General features: G+C 36.9%; 1 protein-coding gene across 2 annotated transcripts in view; it reads right to left on the bottom strand.

Moving 5' to 3' along the window:
* Positions 1-16,218, bottom strand: part of LOC306844194 (apoptosis-stimulating of p53 protein 1-like) — a 59,863-nt gene that overhangs the window by 19,401 nt on the left and 24,244 nt on the right. For both annotated transcript variants that reach the window (XM_079376148.1, XM_079376147.1), the window contains exons 3-5: positions 13,502-13,649; positions 9,838-9,957; positions 7,535-7,602 (exon numbers count right to left, since the gene is read on the bottom strand). In XM_079376148.1, the coding sequence (XP_079232274.1) occupies positions 7,535-7,602; positions 9,838-9,957; positions 13,502-13,649 (336 nt within the window). The remainder of the gene's footprint in view (positions 1-7,534; positions 7,603-9,837; positions 9,958-13,501; positions 13,650-16,218) is intronic.

Raw genomic sequence — 16,218 nt, 5'->3', positions numbered from 1 at the left:
GTCAAACACTGGAATCACTGGAAGTGTTCTTCAAGTTCAAAGGGATTGTGCTTGTGCTCTGTATCAATACAAAACTGTCCTTTACATTCAATTAATTATTAGCGATTGCTGTGAAAAAAAAAAGAAAAAAAGTGGGCTTTGCCTGGGGCAGAAGACCCAATCAGGTCTGGATCAAATCAACTCATTTCAAATCAGGGTGAGGGATTGAACTTTTTCCCCACTACCATCGCTTTTCTTGAGACTAAAACAGGCTATATGTCAGAAAGACCAAACAACATTACAAACGCCGGTTTTACCTATAGCTCAAATGTGTCTCAAATGCGCTTAGAAACAACATTATTTCAGTAAATGATCAACTTTGAAACAACTTCGTAAGCTCAACACTTACCTGTTTTTTTTAGTTCAGCTTCCCACAGCACAAAATGCTCTTGGCTTGATCAATAACGACAAAGATTTTTGAGCAGTTCCCATAAGCACGAGCTCCATGGCAGATCTCCAAATTTCATTAAAGTTAAAATGACTTGACTCAGTTTGCTAGGGAATGATTCATGGCTTAAAGGCCAATTGTGTCAGCCTCTGTTTACCCACACAGGCGACTCCGTATGGACACATCACATGGGTTGTAAAGAGCCCATCTCCATGGCAATGTGGCACAAGGAGCGGCATACAACAGAACAGACTGATTTGATTATCCATTTCTGAAGTGGTTCTGGGGAGGAAAAAGACTCCTCGGTCGTCTCTGAATATCTGTGGAGGGAGCCCTTCAGTCAGACTGCATGGCATTATCTTGCCTGCTCTTATCCTTTTTTTTTTAAACCAAGCACGGTTGTACAAATATGGCCGTGGATCTCTAGGGAAGGTGTAAGAGATCATTCAACAGCGGGGCGAAACGCAATGCTTGTTAAAACAATAATCGGCCCTATGAGGTCAAGTAAGACAGACGGTTTTTATTTAAAGAGCAGGTTTCATATTTCCTGGGGGGCCAAACTGAAGAAAGGGAGGTAATGTCTTTTTCCTCTGTTAAATATAACCACCAAGACTTTGCTTGCCATTTTCTTGCTTTGTAGGTAGGCAGTACAACAATTTCTGCAAAGCAGTTTCAGTAGAAGACAAAGGAAGCAGGTGTAATAACTTGGACTCCAGGGCCATGTACTATAGATCTTGTGCTACAGAGCTTCCAGACGCTGCGAATCTGGAGTAAATGAAGCCTGGGACAGTTCTATTTCCTAAAAAGCCAATTTAGACATTTTGTTAATAACCACACTCCAAAATACACTAACCCTAAAAACATGAGCAATCCTGAAAGTGCAAAATAATGGAAAGTGTTTCTACAGGACACTTTTTTGCTGTTGCAATGCATATGGCCTTTTAAAAATAGGTGCATTTCCCTTTTCAGTGGTGCCTGTCATGCAGTAGGGACATTTTATGCGTGCTTTTTAAAAAATAAAAAAAATAAAAAAATAAATAAAATAAAGGTCTGAAAGTAACTGCAGAGATTTAGACTAGTTTTAAGAAATTCTCCATACGCCCCAAGCTTGAATCGCAGGACAACTCTGGCATTAAATACTGCATCTCTGCAGGGCAGCGTTTCCCAATCAAAGCCGCTTTGGTGCAATGTTACATGTTGCCAAAGCACATTAGCCAAAGCTGGCTGGTGAAATATCAGATGAAAGTTGAGCTCATCTTTTGACAGAAATATGATTTGGATGGTATGGTGCACAACCAAGACGTTTTATAACAAGTCAAGTGATATAAGCATCCATCCTTCATCACTTCACAGACTGCACCCACATGAACGGTATGTTCAGCTGTGACTCTTGGCATGGAGGAAGTACACACATAATCCGCTTTCCACACCAAGATTTAGACCAGCGCACATTTATTGGCACTAGCCTGAAAGCTGTACAAATCTTAAGAGAGGATGTAAAAGACATTCAAACAATGTTATGATAAGTATACATTAGAATACCAGGGCTGTTTTCTTATTTAACTTATTTAAAGCATAAAAATCTGAAGACGTAACTCTACCACGACCACATCATCCACAACAATACACACTAAACAGGACTGGGTATTGACACTGATTGCTCTATATGGTTTTGCCGATAGACGATAGTATCGCGTATCAACGCAAGTCAGGGATATCACCTATGGCTGATGCCTTTGACTATATCAAGAGATCATTATAATTGTTTTTTTTTTATTATCAGGCTTATCTAATTAATATTAGGGCTTATTTGTTCCATCATATTTCTTTTTACGTGTTTCAGTGTTGCACATTATAACCAATCACACACGTTTCCGTTGAGTTTATGAATGCAATGGCAAATCAGAGGCGTTCAGATGAATCATTGCTGAAAATGCTCTCATCTGCCCTCTCCCGAAGTCTCATAATAAATATATATATGTATATATTAGTGCTGTCAAGCGAGTAATCAGATCCAAAATAAAAGTTTGTTTACATAATGTGTATATTTATTATGTGTATATGGGCCATTCTACAGAATTGGTGCAAACTGCTGTCCCTCATCCAAAAAACAGATTTGAAAAGCATTTAATTATTAAAATCTTAGATGTTTACTAAGATCCTTCAATTATCTATTGAAACCCACAATAATATTTAAGATATCAGCAAGCTTTATATATATAAAATCATCATTTATGGGCTACTTTCAATTGGGAGGTGGCTGTCCCAAACCCTAACCCCTAAATTTAAACTTGTGAAAATGATATTGAAAACATTTTTGCAAATTTTTCCATTCTTGTTTTAAAAAATATATTTTTGTTTTTGTTTTTAAAATGAAGTTAAAAAATATATTTATTTTATATTTAAATCATGAAACTTTATCTAAAAAAACGTGTCCTGCATTTTCATGTCACTACCAAAACAGTGAATGTTGTAGTCCATTGGCTGAGACTGATTTTAACCACACCCCTACATTTTTGATCAGGAAATATTCCTGTGTCCTTCTCTCTAATGTGCTATATGGTGAGTAGATTTGATCCCATCATTTTGAGGTAAATGTGTTCTAAAGTCTAAAAATCTGTGTGTAACTTTAAGGAATGTCACTACCAAACTCATTTTTTCTGCTATTGAGAAAACGTTTTTGGATGTTATTCCATAAAATTTAGTTGTTATATGTGTTCAACTGTTCTGACCAGTGATTGCTAACCATGTGCTGATTAGCATCTTCAAGCTAGACTCAAAAGTATCTAAAATTGCCACTACCAAAACAGTCACAACCGAAACATGTCTTGAAGTTTCGGTTGTGACATTATTGTTTTGGTAGTGACAAAAGGGAACACAATCCTTTATTTGGAGGAATAAACTACATTTTATTACAGTTATGCAAATAATTACTACTGTAGTATGTTTTAGTAGTGTTTTTGTATGCGAGATTCTGTTAAAATTCTGTAATGTGATGAGGTTACAATTACTTAAGGTTGCAGTCCATGATACTAGCTTAGGTGTAAGGTTGTTGTCAGTAATGTTAATTTCTATGATTAACTTGACAGGGAGAATGACATAAAACACCAACATGCCTAAAAAAAATAGAAAAACTACAGCAGAGAGACAGAGAGAATACAAACAAAGGTTGAGGGAAGACCCAGTGAAGTACGAGAAATACTTAAGGAAAGAAAGAGAAAGAAATAAGAAACGAAGGGAAGAAGGAAAGTTGAAGAGTATCAGTGAATTATCTGACAGGGAGCAAAGACATGTCAGAAAAGCATGGAGGAAAAGACAGAAAAGACATTCTACAGAATTGGTGCAAAGTCAGAGTTGGAAACATCTTGAAATTTTTTAGTTTTTTCCCACAAATTTTGCATGTATGCAAATAGTATAATATCCAAGGTGCGCTTTTCTAGTAATTGTGCAGTTCATTCTCATATTGTATTTTCAGAAAATGCTGGAATATTTTCCTTCTCCCCAAATTTGTCACTACCGAAACACAATATTAAATAATTTATTAAGAAGGCTTATAATGACCAATTAAGATTTTGTTTACATCTACCTTATAAATATATATTTGTTCTATTTTTAAAAAATATTTTTACAGGTTAAATCAATAAAGATTATAATTTTAATAATATTGTAATTGTAATTTATGAGATTTAATGTATTTTGAACCCAATCTTTCTTTGTAGAAGGCATAAAGTTTATCGTACTGATTTCAAAGTTAAGGATTCATTAGTTTGAATATGCATTGAACCAAACACTATCATAACATCTTAGTTGATAATTCAATATACTTTATTTTTGTATATTGATTTATATTTATATATATATATATATATATATATATATATATATATATATATATATATATATATATATATATATATATATATATATATATATATATATATATATATATATATATATATATATATATATATATATATATATATATATATATATATATATATATATATATATAAATCCACACCCATGCATGTATATATTTCAGAAAAATGTTGTTTATAATACATTTATTTATAATATAAATTATATGAATATAAATATACACAGAACACACATTATGCAAACAAAAACTTTTGTATGCGATTAATCATTTGACAGCACTAATATATATATATGAAGTATATACCTGGAAGTGGTTTTGGCACTGTGGGCAGGTGCTAAAGTCCTGTTGGAAAAGTTTCATGATATTTTGAAAGAAGTTTTTGAGATGCAGCTGTATATGTGTGTATGTGTATGTATGTACATATAGGAGAACTCATGAGAAAAGCCAACAACTAACAAGCAATCCATAATAAACCTGAAATCATAACGTTGCATTCAAGTTCACACCTTCAATGCATAACTCTTTCAGTGGAAAAAAAATAAGGTAGAAACTAAAAGAATAAAAGATCCAGAGACATTTTAAATACTTAAACTTCACGATGAAAAGCATGAAAATGAACGAAGAAACAGCAAAACCTGGAACATGTGAAGCCCTGGAGAGAGTATCTGCCCACACACAAGAACAGCTTCAACTTTATAAAGCATGATCTGCCCACACAGTTCAGTGTTCTGGAGCTCATAACTCTGTATGCGTGATGGACAGACAGTCTTCCTATATAAGCAGTGGCTCTAGCTCTATTACATACACATAGAGCAACCTATTACCCACTTAATCTATCACAAAGACTCAACACAAGAAAAAGACTGACAGCTCTTATTACTTTCTAAGTACAATGGACCACACACAGATTCAACAACAGCTGATTTAACCATAGCAAAGCATTAGAAGCCTGTGAATGTTCAGAAATGTATTATTGAAAAGAGATCTTGCGTAGCACGGTCTCTTTATGCATTGAGAGCAGAGGCATCCTTACCTTTTAGAATGTCCCTGGAGCACAAAATCAGCCCCGGCTGTGTAGATGAACGAAGTGTGGGATGAAAGAGGAGACAAAATGAACAAGTAGAGGGGGAATGACAAAGAGGACTGAAGGTCCCTGCATGCACCGCCACGCTCCACTGCAGACAGGGCCACGGTGACCCTCTGACACGGCACGCGGTTAAAAAGGAGATTCTCGCTGAAGAAAACATATGGAGTGACAGCGAGAGGAAATGAGAGAAAAGGGGCCACCCACTCTTTGATAAGAAGAAAAATGTTCCCTTTTACAGGCTGGCCACACATTCAAGGATTTACCCTTCTGTGAACACTGGGCGTGGATGTGTGTGTGTGTGTGTGAGTGTGAGAGAGAAACATCTTCAGAGAGACAGAGAAGTCAGAACAGAGAAAACAGCCCTGCTATAAAACCACGGGGATGATCGTCTTAAATGCGGTTATGTCATGAAGCTGGTGTAATCCACAAAATAATAAAGACGTACGGGAGAACAACACAACAGAACGTGTTATGAGGTTTAAAGAATTTTACTCTCTCTCTCTCGCTCTCTCTCTCTCTCTCTCTCACACTCACACACACACACACACACAGATGCTGCTGAATCAGCACAGTGTGCCAGTGAAAACTTGCCTTGAATCCAGGGTAGGGAGGTAGGGATATTACTTTAAGTACAGGGATGGGCTTCTTCTTTGGGATTGTTCATGTTCAGAAGCAGACAGACTAAGATGAGGCCAGAGGGAGAAATTAGATTAAACATCCCAAAAAAAAAAACAAGAAAGGGGGGGGGGGGGGGGGGGGGAAATAGCAGTTGCAAAATATGACAGGAGTTTTGTCTTAGCTGTACTCCGAGGCTCAGAATCAGTCCAAAAGCCGGTCCTGTCTGAGGGTGGACAACAGCACGTCGTCACATTCAAGGAGAATTATTTGACATTAGCCAAGGCAAAATTTCATTCAGCAACGGTAAAACGGTATATTATATTACATTATATATGTTGTTACACTCAAATATCTCAAAAAAGAAATGATAATGTGAAGCAAGCATTCTTAGCTTCTCAATCATTATCTTTTAGGCAAGGCAAGGCAAGTTTATTTATATAGCACATTTCATACACAATGGTAATTCAAAGCGCTTTACATAAAAGGAAGTAAAATCATCATAAAAAAATAAATCACAACAATAAAACCAGAAATTTAAAAATGTTTAAAATGATTTTACAATCAGCTATCTCTTTCAGGTCAACTATTATAATAGCAGAGCAATTGTCATTCTGTCCTCACCCTCTGTTTCTTCAGTGCAGATGGCAAATTAATCCTCAGTTGTCAAATTAAACCATTTAATCAAATTATATTGAGAACATTCAGGATCATTGGCCAAACCAGCCAAATGCCATGGCTATACAAGTTAACCCTCTTGATTCACAAACAAAAAAAGTAAAAATGAGAGCCATATGGCTACCTGACAAGACAGGCAGACAGGTGTGTTGTGTAATAGTCCCTAAAGGAAGGCAGTGCCTGTCAGAAGTAAGTGTGTGCTAAGCACTGTGAGACTGGAGAGACTTCATGTCTGGGTGGCAACAGCATCACTAATCAGCTCCCACACCGACCAACTACCTGTGCCTTCACTCCATCTCTAAAGACTAAGACGGCTGTACAAAAAAAACAAAAAAACAAATGCATTTATCCCTCATAAATGCATGTGTCATTTTGTTCCATACGGTGATGGTCTACAGTCATCTTTCTCCATAAAGGTGGAATTAGTTCCGCTTTCTGGAGCCTGGCTTTTCCCCTGTTGGAATCTGGGCCAGATGGTTGGAGGAGACGAGCGCAGTGGACCACTCTTTGCAGGAAGCCGATCACAAAAAGAATGAGTGATGTGATAAATGCTCATATGAAAGAAAATGGTGAATGACTCTGGGACGTGACAGGTCTAGCTGTGTTTGGCTCAGGTTAAGAGAGAAGAACTGAATAACGTGACATGATCGAAACGCTTCGGTACTGAAGAGTGTCAATTTCAGCCAGAACTTTGCAGTTGCTATTTTGCATTACAGTAAGCGGAAAAGCAAAAGATAACATAAGCATGTGGAATTCAACCCCCCCCCAGGATGCATTTGGAATAACCACAATGCTAAGATTAGAAAAGAAGGCCCACATTTTGATGGAGGATGTGATATGAACTAACCCCGTTCTCGTGCATGTCTGAGCTGCTTCCTCCTCTCCTGCTGGGCTGCTCCTGAGACTGCTGGCTCCCTAAGAGCGGAGAAATAAAATACAATGAGTCTATCAACAAAAAGCACTTTCAGTAACACTTTATTTTTATGTGCACTTGTTACACGTTACATGTACTTACTATTATAATAACAATAAATTATGCATAATTACATGCAAGTAAACCCTAATCCTAACCCTAACCATATAGTAAGAACACGCAGTTAATTAATATTCATCAGTACTTAATTGTATAATTACACTGTAAAAAGGACACCTTCAAATAAAGTGTAACCATTTTTTTATTAACATTTATAAATTTAGTGATTTAATCGGTCCTTCTGCTTTAAAAGTAGTGGATAATAATTTTTTTTTTAAAAGAAATGTAACTATATTTTTAAATGTATCCATGCATTTATATTTTAAACAATGTACAATAGTATAACCTGTATTCATCCATCTACCGTCGGTCATTTTTATCCACTTAAACAAATAAATACACAGATGATCAAAAATGAGCCTGAAATATTGCACAATTAACATTTTCTAAATTACCATTTTGCAATAGATTCATTATTTTACAATAGTCTCAATTTGAAAGTAATTAGTTACACATAAGTTGTATGTATTGTGTTCTTTTCTGAATGTGTGTTTGTACCTGTCCAGTAAAGGCAAGTGTGGACAGATGCGAGGCAAGGCGCTTGATTATATAACCAGTAACACATTATCCCTTCAGCAGTGCTGCCAAAGTTGTGCATTTTTGTAGCCTTGCTCAATTTACATGCTCAGTTTAAGATATGCTTCGAGTTCATTTCAGCTATATCACTTAAATATGGTATCCAGTGTTGGGTAAGTTACTAAAAGAAAAAAAGTAATCCACTACAAATTACTTCTTTAAAGTTGTAATTTGATTACACTACCGATTACTGCATTTAAAAAGTAATCAGATTACGAATTACTTAACTTGAAAAGTAAAGTAAACTTGAAAGTAATCAAACCTAAAAAATACACTACAAAGAGAAACTCATAGTTATTTCATTAATTTCATATTGACTGAAAAAATACATAAGTAGGCCTATTATTTGTATATCCTGATTCACTCCCAATATCAACAAAACTTTTCCTTTTTTTGGTTTTGTAAAATAAAGAAAACAAATAGGATGTGCTTTCTGCATTCTCAGTCTCCGTGAATATCTTCCTGAAACGAGTCACTAGAATGAACGAAAATGACATGAGAAATACAGTATATCTAAAGAAAGCTTGAAGTGTCTATTGTTAAATGAAGTGGGCCAAGTCATGTCGAAAACAAATATTTTCTGATAATATAATCCATATGAAACCAACGCGAGTCTTTCACATCTGAGCTCACCTATAATGTGATCATGCCCACGCACATCGTGCACTATAAGATAATCATCCACGCAAAACCAAGCTTAGCGTGCAAACATGTAAACCCTCATGTCACCTCTGTAGAAAGATTCAAGTTCATCTTGGCTACTTTTCGTTTTTGAATTGTGATGCCGACGCGGTTTAATCCAGCGGTTGATCTCATTCTGAGGAGTCATTTATTTATTTATTTTACTTTATTAGTTTTACTGTGACAAACTTGTACACATTCACTTGTTGAACTTTTCCCAAACTACAATGCAAGACTAAAATATGTTGAGTGCAACATTTTATCAAATATGATGTATGATGAAATATGATGACCTTTCATTGCATCTAAATGTTGTAGGACTCTCATTTTAGCTCGCATTCTCAGGTGATTATTAAAGGGCATACTGACGCGCAAAACATGATTTTTACTTTTTTTAACACTGCATTTGTAACTTAAGTAACGTAATTTTATTAATAAGTAACTGTAATCAAATTACATAAATTTTAAATGTAACTCGTTACTTTACTGCATTACCAGGAAAAGTAATTTGATTACAGTAACGCCTTACTGAGTAACGCGTTATACACAACTCTGATGGTATCTGATATGACTTTACTGTAGCACACTTTTCCCAAGTGACAATGCCTTGCTCACTGTAATCAGAGGGCACTGACACTTTCAAAGCTACTTAGAGATCATTCGTTTTGTGAAAAGCACAACAGAACTGAATCAGGAACAGAACCCTGCATTGTTCGGCCAGGATGTGCTTGTCTCTTTCTTTCACGTGCTGGAGGCCACTGAAAAGGGAATGGAATTCATACAGCCACTGTCAGCCAATGAGAGGAGAGCGGTAGTGGGCGAGACGTGGCCTGTAGCCAGTCAGGTGGGAGTGTTCTCACCCTGATCGCTGCTTTCAGTGGGCGAGTCTTCGTGGCGTAGGTAGAACTTCACTTCCTGCTTTCTGGGCCCCCATTTCTGCAGGTGCTCATACATCATGTGGTCAAAGGGTATGGCTCGCTCTGGAGAGGGGAAATATAAGACATGGCATTAAAACAACAAGCCACTAATTTTAGAAGGGTCAGAATCATAATTTTTTGTTCCTCTGGGAAAAAACATTTGTAAAAAGATGAGGAGATGTGTTCACAGAGAGAGCAGGAGAGAGATATCCTCTCCTGCTGAGGAGCATTTCATTCCAATGTTACACATTTAAAGTCATACCTGAAGAGAAAGAACAGAGGAACAGACACAGTGGGATCAAGAGAACAAAGATGTGAAATTGAATCAAACATGGCGTCCAGCCAGAGGAATGTGGAACAACATTTTGGACATTGCTAACAGGTGGAGGGACATCTGGAAGCCTGGCAGCCATCCAAAGGGGAATAAGTATGAAAGTGGAGAAAATCAGAATAGCACACGGGCTCAGGAGACAGGGAGATTAACAAAAGAAAGTGAGAGTAGCCATATTTAACCCCAAAAAAACCTGGAGCCAGACGCTTCAGCTAAAGGTTTAAAAAAAAAAAAAAAATCAGACTATATGGACAAAAACGTTATATAACTTGTAGGGCCGGGACTTTAACGCGTTAATTTAGATTAATTAATTACACAAAAATAACGCGTTAATTTTTTTTAACGCATTTTAATCGCACTTATTTTTGCACCGCGGAACGTCACTGGATGAGTTTCGGCGGACCGATTATACTGGAGCACCAACTAGCGTTCAGAATTCCAAGAACGCAAAGAACGGACTTGCGTTCTCGTGGAGACCGGTCTTGCCAAGCTTCCTTGGAAGAACTAACTCGGAAGGACGCGAGAACACAGAACGCACACTTATGAGAGTAGGCCCTTTTCACATGACGTCACTCAACGTCCGTTTTGAGTCGAAGCAGGGTATTTTTACTTCCGCCCGCATAGTAAAGCGCTATCGCTACCAGTATGGAGTTCAACCAGACACTTATACGTCTGCCACAAATACGATTAAAGGGTGACTGCAGCTTTCTACTCTCGTCCTCATTCAAGACGAGGCGTCTGGCATCTCAAATGAACTTACCGAATACCTATCAGCGAGATTTGCCGCTTGAAGTCGAGGGAGGAGTTATGAACGGAGAAGTTGTACTTTCTGATTTCCGCGACTCTTGCGCAGTGTTTGCTGTCTTTATTTCTGTTAGATATATTTGTCAAATACGTTTTAGATATTTGCATGTGGTAACAGAAAGACTATACATTCAATAATTTATGTACTGCTTAATACAGCGTCTGTGTGTACAAGAATATTCAACATAAGCCTGTACTATTTAAATATCAATAAAATGGGGTCTATATTTTTCCACTTTATTTTGATAAACATGACACAATTTAATTAATAAATAAATAAATGTGTCATTCTATGGAAATGTCCATTTTTCTGTCCCTAGCCTTTACAGAAATATTACACTTGAATATATAAAAATAATTATTTTTATTTTACAATGAAACAATGTTATTTGAACAGTTACACCTTCTTGAGCCATCAATGTGGCAATATTTGTTTTTAAATTAATTATAAAGAATTCCAAGCACCACAAAACTGCTTGTAACTTACTGCATTCCTGCTTAACTGGCCGCATAGTCTCAGCATAAGAAACGGCCAATGAACAATAAATATTACAAAATGTCATAACTTATTAAAACATTTCATACTATTATAGATATTACTTTCATATAATTGTATTGTTTTATTTTACAGCGTTATATGTTTTATTGTTAAGATTCATTTTAATATGCCAATAAAAATGCAGACTTTCTCCGGGTCTTATAACTTTATTAAAATTAACCAAAACAAAACGATAAATGTTTACTTTCAACTTGAAGAGCCGTTAAGTATTTGTGAGAGCGACTTTAAAGCTTACAGGCTTCCGTACACTGGCCACCCACAGCGTTTTCTGGGATTTCTAACGGCTCGATTCTCTCAAGTCTGCACTCGATGCATCCTCAGTTTCAAGAACATATCCGGGCACTTTCATGCATCCTCTGTACTTGCGTTCTTGAGAATTGGAACTGAACTTCGACGGTTAATGATGACGTAGAACGAGAACACAAGGACGCAAGATCGCTGAAGAAGGCATATTGAGAAACAGCCAAAAACAAACCACAGTGAACATGGACAAAGAAGCTGATGAGACCGCTTTGGTTGGCCCTGTGGATGGGAAATTTAAAAATCCATATAAAAAAACTTACTTCTCACTGTTCTCAGGTCAAATATTTATATGCGATTAAAATGCGATTAATTTCGATTAATTAATTACAAAGCCTCTAATTAATTAGATTAATTTTTTTAATCGAGTCCCGGCCCTAATAACTTGGTTTGATGACTCGTGTAAAAGTCACAGCCATGATGCTAAGATGTTGTGGGTGGTTGTTCCAAAATAGTTGCAAAGGTGGTTGCTAGGTGGCTGCTTATTAGTTCATGTAACCAAAACTTTGATGCATCAAAATATTTCATAAAGACATTGTAAAAGTAATCCATATGAATAGAGCAGTTAAATCAAAGTTTTTGGAAGGCACACGATTGATTTGATGATAAACAGATTTAATTTAGGCTTTTATTCACATAGATAGAGCACATCAAATATGGTAAATGGAAACTCAGCCATACTTGATTGACCGGTGACAACCAATGAGGTTGAGTTTCCGTTTACCATATGGATTAATTTTATGATCTATTTATTAACTTTTTGAAGAAACAAAACTTTGGTTGTGTGGACTTTCAGTTTTGGAATGACATGAGGGTGAGTAATTGACGACTGAATTTTGATTTTTGGATGAACAGTTCAATGTAGTTGTGACTGTTTTAATGATCAATTAAGTACCCTAAATAAATATCAATTATCAATAATTACTAATTTTAAAATAATTATTTTGAGAGTATCATAGAATAGCCTGAGCCACTGAGCACAACAATAAAAGATTTGGTGAGGCAAAATATCCACTTAGTAACCAGACACTAACGACGAATCTTGTGCAATCCATTACCAGCTGTAAAATAACTGGGCTCATCACGATTTCAATGACAGATGCACTTCAAGATGAAAGGACACAGTGCTGATGGAAGGCCTTTTGAAAGGAGGCTCCCTGAGCAAAGATAACATTTCTGGCACACAGCTGTTAATACAAATCTCTATCATCAAGGGAAATGGAAAAATGAAAGAAAAAAAATGGACCCATCTGTCAGAACAGAAGAAGCAGTTATGTCTGAAAGAACTAAGCGTGTTTTTCTTTGCAGCCAGACTCTTCAAAATACTGAGCGTGAGCATCTTTAAGAGAATAAAAAGCACTGAATGTTTTTTACTGAAAGAAACAGCCAGGGTGGGAAGGTGAGAAAATCAGAGGATATTGGAGTCTGTACAAATGATTTCAAGTAAAGCTGAGTGCTTTCACATTGTCAATATTTTTCACTTTTTAAGAACTGTAGTCAATGAAAGACTAATTCTGCAACAGTCATTACCTACAATTACTGTTTTCACTTGCTACAAACGGATAAGGACAAGAGGGATGGGGTTACAAACGTTTTTGTAATGGGGAACTCACCATTTCCATGCCAAACCTCGGCCAGGTGGCAGCCGCTTTCTCCTGGCTCCTTACAGAACTCCACCACATCACGACACGTCGTCTCTGGAGTGATGGGCACCTCCGTCAGTGCCTGCTCCCCATCACTCAAATACACCGTTAAAATCATCTGGGAGAAAAAAAGAGAATATTTTTAATATTTCATACCAAAGACTGAAAAGCAGGCATTCCCACTCACCCATAAGAACACTAGGGGGCAGTGTCATTGCTCAAAAACAACTTAAACATAAGTCATGTATTAATTTGCTATTCAGTTACTTTTCCCCACACAACATCACGTCTACATTTAAAACATTGCTTTTAAGAGCTTTACCTCTTAAGAAGTTGCATACAGGAAGATATGTGACCCTGGACCACAAAACCAGTCTTAAGTTGCTGGGGTATATTTGTAGCAATAGCCAAAAATACATTGTATGGATCAAAATTATCGAATTTTCTTTTATGCCAAAAATCATTAGGACATTAAGTAAAGATCATGTTCCATGAAGATATTTTGTAAATTTCCTACTGTAAATATCAAAACTTAATTTTGGATATGTAATATGCATTGCTAAGAACTTCATTTGGACAACTTTAAAGGCAATTTTCTCAATATTTAGATTTTATTTGCACCATCAGATTTTTAAATAGTTGTATCTCGGCCAAATATTGTCCGATCCTAACAAACCATACACCAATGGAAAGCTTATTTATTCAGATTTCAGATCATGCATAAATCTCAATTTCAGAAAATTGACCCTTTTGACTGGTCCAGGGTCACATATAGCACAAATACAGGGTTGTGCGGTCCAGGGTCACATATAGCACAAATACAGCTCACTGTGCATGTTGATGAGATTCCTAGCCCCTCCCCTCAGCTATAACGCCCTCTGATAGAGGGAGGAGCCTGGGCCTGTCAGATTGATAGTGACAGACAGGTGTGGTGAGCTGGTTAGTGCTGCTCTAAGTACAGTGTGACAGAGGAGAGATGGATGGTTTGATGCAAAACGGAGAGAGAGAGAGCGAGAAAGGAAGATAAAGAGGGGTGATGTAAACATTAGCTCCCTAATGAGGAGAGCATGATCGTCTACTGTCCGCTATACGGTACTGCACTGCCACTTTTAGGCAAGTATTTAAATAAAACACACTATTCCAAACAATGTCCTTTTACCATCCTTGATATTATGAGTATGGACTAAAAAAAGGACACTTCATGAAATGCGTCACTGTGCTGCCTGACAAAGAGTAGAAGACCAGATTCATTACGTCAACCAAATTCAAATTCAAATTTTGTCACATACATATACATACATAGTACGACATGTAGTGAAATGTATTGTACGACTGTCCAACAAAATTAAGAAAAAAACCTCAAGTTTACAAAATACAAATAGAAAAAGTACAGTAAACATATATAGAAATAAACTAGCAATAAAATAAAATAACAAATAGATATGAGAATAAAAATAGATATGAAGAATAAAATAGAATATGATTCTATATAGATTCTGTAAAAGTAAAGTGTATGTCAGTGATAAAGTGTCTGTGTGCTGTGCAGTGCAGTAAAGTGTTTAAGTGAGTAAAAGGAATACTAAGGACAAATGGTATGCAAGTCCCACTCATTTATCCTTACGTGACCTTCTACAAATTAGTGCAGATGTAATGAAAATGTGCAAAGTGGAAGTGTGGGGTGATGTGCTTAGAGTGGAGAGAGGTTAAGACTCCGAATGGCCTGCGGGAGGAAGCTCCTCCTCATTCTCTCTGTGTTCGCCTTCATGCAGCGGAAGCGCCTCCCTGAACGCAGCAGAGAAAAGAGTCCATTGTTGGGATGGCTGAGGTCCTTCACTATCTTCCTGGCCCTGGTCAGGCACCGCTTGCTGTAGATCTCCTGCAGGTCAGGGAGCTCGGTGTGAATGGTACGTTCCGCTGAACGCACCACCCTCTGGAGGGCTCGTCTGTCCTGCATAGTGCAGTTCCCGAACCAGGAAGTGATGCTGCCCGTCAGGACGCTCTCGATGGTGCGTCAACCATCACGCAATCATCTCAACCGGTCACAACAGAGGTCCATGATATGGCCAGTATGACACACGACGACATTTCTCAAGATAGACAAAAGGGCATCAGGATTACGTGGCTGGGGAAACCTTTGTGTGTGTTATATAAGTCTAAAGTATCACATTACCTGACATAATTCTAAATGAGAACTATAAGCCAGACCTTTATGTGGTGCTGAGTCTTAAGAGAGAAGCAAGTATGTCCAAGGCAACTTGATAAATGGGTATTATAATTTTTTTTTTTAGCTACGGGTGATTTTGGCCCCGAGGTCGTAAAGTGTTTTAAAAGAGTTAATATAAGTAATATATTACTGGTTAAGTCAGGTACCATTTCCATCACATCTCAAATGATGTAGTGTTTTTAATAACACACTGTAATGGAAATTGCATTTTAAATATGTGGACTAATCTGTCAGTCTAGTCAAGGTTAATTTTTATAGCTATCTAGCATGTATCCTAAATATACACATTCGTACTTTTAGCATAATTTGACATTTACAGCCTGAAAACACTACAAATATTCGGCTCACATATATTTACCTTCTCTTTTCATTTTCTTCACAAGTCACATGTGAGATAAAATTAGGGTAACTTCATACCCTAAGTGTGCCTGAGACCGGCAATTCTTACAAAACCCATGTAAAT

This window comes from Barbus barbus (genome assembly GCF_936440315.1).
Source record: "Barbus barbus genome assembly, chromosome: 24".
NCBI classification, from domain to species: domain Eukaryota; kingdom Metazoa; phylum Chordata; class Actinopteri; order Cypriniformes; family Cyprinidae; genus Barbus; species Barbus barbus.
The sequence above is the reverse complement of the archived record's forward strand: the minus strand, read 5'-3'. Positions and strand labels throughout refer to the sequence as shown.